We start from the raw sequence: 7,160 nt of genomic DNA on the forward strand, positions 1-7,160 counted from the left end.
ATTTACCAGAACCGATATGTACTGGTGAAGCATCCGTCGTCCATGTCAACATCGACTAATAAACTGAGAAATCTTTTTGTGGGCTGAAATACATCTCTATACTAGTCGGACACCACCTCACCAATACGTGAACAATGCCCTCACAACCTTTTCATTTAGTCATGCATGTGTGCTCCCAGACCAATCAACCTATGGTACTAACACTTTACTTTCTTGTTAGCTATTAAATGATTGATATATTTTAGATAAATGTTTATTTTTACATATTTTTATATATTTGAATTCCTAAAGACAAGATCTTTAAAACAAGACCAATATTCAATATATTTTAGCGTAGTTTGAATTTTACCGTTTCATTCGCTTTGGCATTTAAAAAAATGGATTTAACTCATTTCAAAAAACTCGTTTTACTTTGTTTAAAAAACTGATTTCACAATTAAGAGAACAAATTTGAGTCATTCAAAAATACAGATTTAACTCATTCTAAAATAGATTTAACTCAATTTGGAAAATAATTTTATTCATTTTAAAACACTGATTTCACTCGTATCAAAACACATATTTAAGTCATTTCAAATAACTGGTTGTGCTCATTTCTAAAAGGTGATTTCACTCACTTCCAAAAACTAAATTCACTCATTTTGAAACACTCATCTCACTTATTCCGAAACACATATTTCACTCATTTACAAAAACAATTTCACTCATTTCAGAAAATAGATTAAGCTTGTGTGAATTTTTTAACTCAATTTAAACATCGATTTCACATATTCGAAAACACATATTTCATTCGTTTCAAAGAACTGGATACACTAATTTCGTAAAACTGATTTGACTCATTTCACTGTGTTAAAAAAATGATTTCACTCATCTAAAAAAACTGATCTCACTCATTTCAGAAAAATAATTTCACTAAGTTGAGAAAACAGATTTCACTCATCATCATATTTCAGTTCAAAATGGATTTCACTCAGCACAAAATACTGAGTTCACTTGTTTAGAAATTGAGTTTACTCAAAGCAAAAAAAATGATTTCAAATATTTCAAAAAATTGATTTAACTCAATTCAAAAAACAATTTCACTTGTTTCGTAAAACATATTTCACTCATTTATAAAAAAGGTTTTAAATAATTTGTTTCACATGTTTTACATCACTAGTTTCAAAAATCTGAAATAACAATTTTCACATATTTCACACCAAAACATGTGTCATGTGTATGAAAAACAGATTTCACTCATTTATAAAAAAGGTTTTAAATAATTAGTTTCACATGTTTTACATGACTAGTTTCAAAATTCTGAAATAACAAGTTTCACACAAAAAATGTCTCATGTGTATGAAAAACATATTTCACTCATTTTAAAAAATTGGTTTCGCCCAATTCAAAGAACATATTCCACTATTTTCAGAAAGCTGATTTCACGCATTTCAAACATTGAAATTTAGACTTGTTTGAATGTATTCAAGATTGATCTTGTTCTAAAGGTGTTGGCTCCAGGAGTGAAAAGGGAATTAAAAGTGATGGATTTAGAGATGGAGATAGGAGATAATGTCAGAGACATGCATGTCATAGTTTGTACCCTAAGTAGTAAAAAGAGAGAAGCTGGACCATGCATGCGTCCTTTGCATGCGCATGGTGGGTCCGGTCTGATGAAATATGGTGACGTAAATATAGCAAAGAGGGGAATACAAATGTACACCTTTTGAGCTGGCAACATGCTATTAGTGAGAGAACCACATGTACATACCGGAACCGGTAATAAACACTTCGTGTTTACAGGTGTTCTACAGGCAAGTGGGTTTTGATTGGAGATTAAGGGGGGCAGGGGGGAGTGGCCACCCTCGTGAAAATCAAGGGGGGAGAGATTAGTCAGAAAGAAAGAATCCTAGTCAGCGTGTAATTCCGTGTAACCCTTTATATGTTTAGCATTATTGATTAAAAGGATATCAATTATTCCTACATCCGAATTCTGCAACAACACGACATCGAGGATGCACACTGTAAAATTAAATCATACCTCAACTGAACAACAAGTACTAAATTAGAGGTAAGCTTTATATGCGCAGTTTTTTGACCAGCGGACGCGTTGGATGCCATTTGATCATCTAGCGTGGATTGCGGCGCAAGGATGATGCCACGCAAGGATGATGCCACGTCAGGATTTTCTATTAGTTCGTTGTGCCCAACTCCCTGGCGAACGTCATATTTTTATTCTCCACCACAAGAAGGAGCATCAAGTGGCACAGAGGATGTGAACAATGTAGTAAAAGTTGCTATATATACTTTACAAGTTCTTTCAAATTTGTTTTTATTAAAAAAAATGAAAATCCTCATCTTTTTCATCTTTGAAAGAACAAAATCACTATTTTTCAGAGGGAACTTATTCTAAACTTGCCATGTGCATTTTTATTATAGGTAGCATGGCATTTTTCTATTGAAACGTGACATTATTTTGTCTTTCAAAACATGGCAAAAAAAATGATCATTTTTTTGGAAAAATTTCATCAATTTGAAAATTATTCGTGGAATTTTAAAAAGTTCATGAAATTTGTAAAAATAGCATGAACTTGAAAAAAATTACAAATTCAATAAAAGCTAATCAATTCAAAAAACAAATCGTTGATTGAAAAAAGTTCATGAATTCAAGAAATATTCACGAATTAAAAAAATCATGAATTCCAAATTTTTCGTGAATTAAAAACAATTGCAAATTCAAAAAATTACATTAATTTGAAAAGGTTCACTAATTTTAAACATATTCACATATTTAAAATAGTTTATGAACTTGGAAAATTTCACGAAATTGAAAAAATCATGGGTTTAGAAGTTGGTTACTATTTTATAAAAATCGTAAATTTTAAATTTATTCATGAAATTTTCAAGAAAAAAGATAAAACATAAAATTCAAAGATTAAAAAGTGATGAAAATCCTCCGGAAGCTTCACAAACCAATGTGAATGAAGAATCTAACATCTTCACAAAACCGGAGGGAAGCACAGGATCCGAGCGCATTACAGCGAGACAGATGGCCAGCCCATTAGCAAAATAAATCTTCTACGCGATCTGACCACCGGCCACTCCCACTGATACCACGGGCCCACCATCCTCCTCCCAGCTGCAGCGCACGTGCCCGGGGCGATCGGCCATGACCGCCTTCCATACGCGGATCGCTTTAACTCGGCCAATTACTACCGCGCAAGATACCAACTCTGCCCCTCATCCCTCTACTGGACACGGGACGGCCTTCCAGGGCAGGGAGGTAAAATCGCCACCCGGGGCGTTCGCAGTGCCGCTTTTTAAGCAGAGCGGCGGGCGCGTCCTCCTCCAGTCCACCACACCACCTCGCGAGCTCCTGCTCCGGACTCTTGACGGGAGGAGAGAGAGAGGGAGAAAGGAGAGGGGGATGGCGTCGAGGGTGCCGACGTGGAGGGAGCGGGAGAACAACCGGCGGCGCGAGCGGCGCCGGCGCGCGGTGGCCGCCAACATCTTCCACGGGCTGCGCGCCCGCGGCGGCTACGCGCTCCCCAAGCACTGCGACAACAACGAGGTGCTCAAGGCGCTCTGCGACGAGGCCGGCTGGACCGTCGAGCCCGACGGCACCACCTACCGCAAGGTCCGTCCCGTCCCTGTCCCTCCCTCCGTGCAAACTCATCCACCTTCTCCTTCCTCTCCTCTGCCGTCTCGACGCCGTTTTGCTTCATGCATGCGTTCGTGCGCGCGGCTGCACGCGCGTGCATGCGTACGTGCATTAATTCTTGCCGAGCTGTGGAGCGATCTGATCCCGTCTCGTTTGGTTGAGCTCTTTCTTTTCTCGGTTCAGCGATTAATTCCTTCCGGATCGAGTGATTTCTTCCTTTTTAGGATGGATGGATTGAGCCGTAGATTTCTGCTCCTCTCAGCTGGTTTTGCTATGGTTTGCTTTGATTTCCTTTTCTTGTTGAAATTCTCTCTTCAATGCATGGTTCCTTCATGGTGCGGATGACCGTGGAATGAGCTGCCGATGTGCATGTGGGACAAGGCAAAGGGGAACCACACGCACATCATTACGTAAGTTTTTGTTTGTGTGCCTGTTTCCAAGCAAAAGCTATAGGATTGCAGCAATGCGTATTGGTTCTTTCCCCTTATTAAGTGAGGAGGTCTGTAAAGTTTTGTGCTTTCTCTTCATGATGAAGTTAAATCTTCCGCGATACTGCCGCTATAGCCTCGCTATAGTTGTTGGCAGCCTCTGCGCAATGCTATGGCCACCGCCGCGAAATGCTCCGAATATCCCGCTGAACGATCCAAAGTTCAGCAATAACGTACAGAAATCCTCTTTCCTGACCAGAAAAGTTTCCGCTATAGCCCGCTATAGTTGTTGGGAGCCTCCGCGCAATGCTATGACCACAACCGCGAAATGCTCCGAATATCACGCTGAATGGTCTAAAGTTCAGCAATAATCTACAGAAATCCTCTCCTGACCGGAAAAGTTTCCGCTATAGCCGCGATTGCCCGCTATATGACTGCTATAGCTGCGGAGAGAACCCACCGCTAAATCATATTTCCCGTGATTTGTAGCTTTTTTTCTCCAAAAAATGTGAGGAAGCGGCGGGATTTTGCTTTTCTTCTTGGTCTCTGTTTCTTTTCTTTCTCTTGTCTTTTTAGGCAAGTAAGGCTGTAATGTACGAAAGCTCCTAGCTCCTTTCCCTTTTTCAGTTAGCATCTATGCTATGCATCGAATCTGTTCGCCGTCCAAACATTTGCCACAATCTTGCAAAGCCATGCTTTAGCAAGTACTCCCCCTAGACTCTTATATTTTTTATAGAGGAAGTAGTTGAAAATTTAAGTAGCCGTGCTTGGATGGAAGAGTTCATGCGAGAGAAAAGACGGTCATATATATGCAGGTGCAGTGCATGATCGAATATTTTCATCAAAGGAGCTAAGACTGTCAAAGAAGGCAGGGCTTTGATTTCAGAAGACCGCTTTGCAATACAAAAATGACATTCTAGAGATGAGCATGCTCTTTCTTTTTTTTCCTTTTCTCGTGCAATCAGCCTTTATGGAAGTGTGTCACCGCCAGCATTTGGCATTGTGACGGCTGTACTATAAAGGTGTTCAATGAAGATAAATGAATCTTCCTTGGCACGTGCCAATATTGTTCTCCTTCCGTCATCAGAAATCAGCTGGTATGAAAGGAGTACACACTATGCATGTAGTAACATAGACTAGGCTTGTATCTACATCTAATCCCGACTTTCAGAGTCAATTATCTTGTCGCGGTAAATATGCATTTGTCTTTCGGTAACACAATTGTAATCCCACACAAATGAGATGTAAAAAAAAATACACACACAATTGTCATACTGACTTATTCATTTTTCAGGGTTCCAAGCCTGTAACAGCAGAAGGTACCAACCCGATGGTCCGGTCGGGCTCCCCAAGCCCGTGCTCGTCGCACCAGGTGAGCCCGCGGGCCTCCTTCCCGACCTCCGGCACGTCCTCGCATACCACGCTCGGCGGCGGCCGCGGCAGCTGCTACGAGGGCGGTTCCCTCATCCCTTGGCTCAAGAACCTCTCCTCCGGCTCCGGGTTCGCGTCCTCTTCCAAGTTCCCGCGATACTCGCCCCACTCGTACTACTTCAGCGGTGGCTCCATCAGCGCGCCGGTGACCCCGCCGTCGGGCTCGCCGCGGCGCATGCCCTGCCTCAACGCGGGATGGGGCGAGTATCCGAGTGCCCAGGTCCAGCCTCCATGGGTCGGCGCCGGCGGCAGCGGCTACGATGATTACGCCTCTCTCCCCAACTCCACGCCGTCGAGCCCCCGCGGAGGCCAGGGCGTCGGTCCAGACCCGGCCGCCTGGCTCTCCGGCTTCCAGATATCGTCGGCCGGCCCGTCGTCTCCGACCTACAGCCTCATGGCTCCTTCGAACCCCTTCCGAGTCTCCGGGGAGATGGCAGCGGCCACCGCGAGCTCTTCGAGGATGCGCACCCCGTGTCAGAGCGGGACGTGCTCGCCGGTGGCGCTGGCGGTCCATGGCGATGTCCAAATGGGGGCCCGCGCGGAGGATGACTTCGAGTTCGGGAGCGGCGGGAGGCCGGTGTCGGTGAATGCGTGGGAGGGGGAGCGCATCCACGAGGTGTGCGCCTCGGATGAGCCTGAGCTGGACCTCACCCTCGGGCTCGGGAGCTCCAACACCCGCGCAAGCGCACTGAACTGAATCATCAAGGGAGAGAAGAGATCGATGGAAGCTACCGCCATAGGAGTTTCGTCAGATTTCCATTTTGGCAGACTATTTCCGTCCTGTTTACAGGATCCGAGCTTCAGTTTTGCTAGAACTATCGTCAAATTTAGCCTATCTTTTTGCGAATTCTCTCTCATTTTCTCTTTATACTCTTCTTAAGAAGAAAACATGGCAAGGGAAGGGAACCTGCATGCTATATGCTGTGAAACTTGATCATACTGTTGAATTATCAGAATCAAAGATATATGTCGATCGATTATGTTTGGCATTTTGGGTAGTGTTTCCTGTGATTTCCATCCGTACTTTTTTCTTCATGGTTCTTGCTCTTTTGGTGCAGCTGCTGATCGAAGTTATGAAACACTTGCTAGTTTCTTTCTAACAGAGAAGTATCTTCTTCTCCTGTTTTATAACCCCCTCCGTTTTAAATATAAGTATTTTTAGAGATTTCAATATTGAACTACATATGGATGTACATGAACGTAGTTTAGAGTGTAGATTCATTCATTTTGCTGCGTATGTAGTTCATATTAAAATCTGTAAAAGAAGACTTATATTTACAAACGGAGGAAGTAAAACAGTATCCTCTTCTTCATTTCATAGCTATCTTGTTTGGGAGCACCTATGGCTCAGGTGCCTGAATATTTTCTTTGTTTCAGTCTATTGTTCCCTGAAACGTTTGATTCACATCCAATGAAGTTAATTGTTCTGATTTAGTAACTTCCAGTCAATTCCAATACTCAGCCCGATCAACCAACGCCCAGCAGACAGGAAGTGCTACTATCGAAGCCCAACCAATCAAAGCCCAACAATCAACTACCCAGAGAGGTAAAAAAAAAACGATATTTTTCTTTGTACATGACCACACACTATACATACAAAACGCCCCGTGTACTTTTCCCTCTAGTTAGGGTTTTGTGTTCTCCCGGGGCGACTTTTCGCC

General features: G+C 42.7%; 1 protein-coding gene across 1 annotated transcript; it reads left to right on the forward strand.

Moving 5' to 3' along the window:
• Positions 1–3,344: 3,344 nt before the first annotated feature.
• Positions 3,345–6,466, forward strand: LOC123131093 (protein BZR1 homolog 3). The gene is made up of 2 exons (XM_044550853.1): positions 3,345–3,616; positions 5,363–6,466. Exons 1-2 carry the CDS (start codon positions 3,407–3,409, stop codon positions 6,194–6,196), a joined length of 1,044 nt encoding a protein of 347 aa, XP_044406788.1. The 5' UTR covers positions 3,345–3,406; the 3' UTR covers positions 6,197–6,466.
• The last annotated feature ends 694 nt before the right edge of the window (positions 6,467–7,160 follow it).

Source organism: Triticum aestivum, chromosome 6A (genome assembly GCF_018294505.1).
Source record: "Triticum aestivum cultivar Chinese Spring chromosome 6A, IWGSC CS RefSeq v2.1, whole genome shotgun sequence".
In the NCBI taxonomy this organism is placed as follows: Eukaryota; Viridiplantae; Streptophyta; class Magnoliopsida; order Poales; family Poaceae; genus Triticum; species Triticum aestivum.

Excerpts from the sequence above, each read along its gene's own strand:
- LOC123131093 (XM_044550853.1), top strand. The coding sequence starts at position 3,407 with ATGGCGTCGAGGGTGCCGACGTGGAGGGAGCGGGAGAACAACCGGCGG. Across the intron at positions 3,617-5,362 it reads ACGGCACCACCTACCGCAAG|GGTTCCAAGCCTGTAACAGC; the intron begins GTCCGTCCCGTC and ends TTCATTTTTCAG.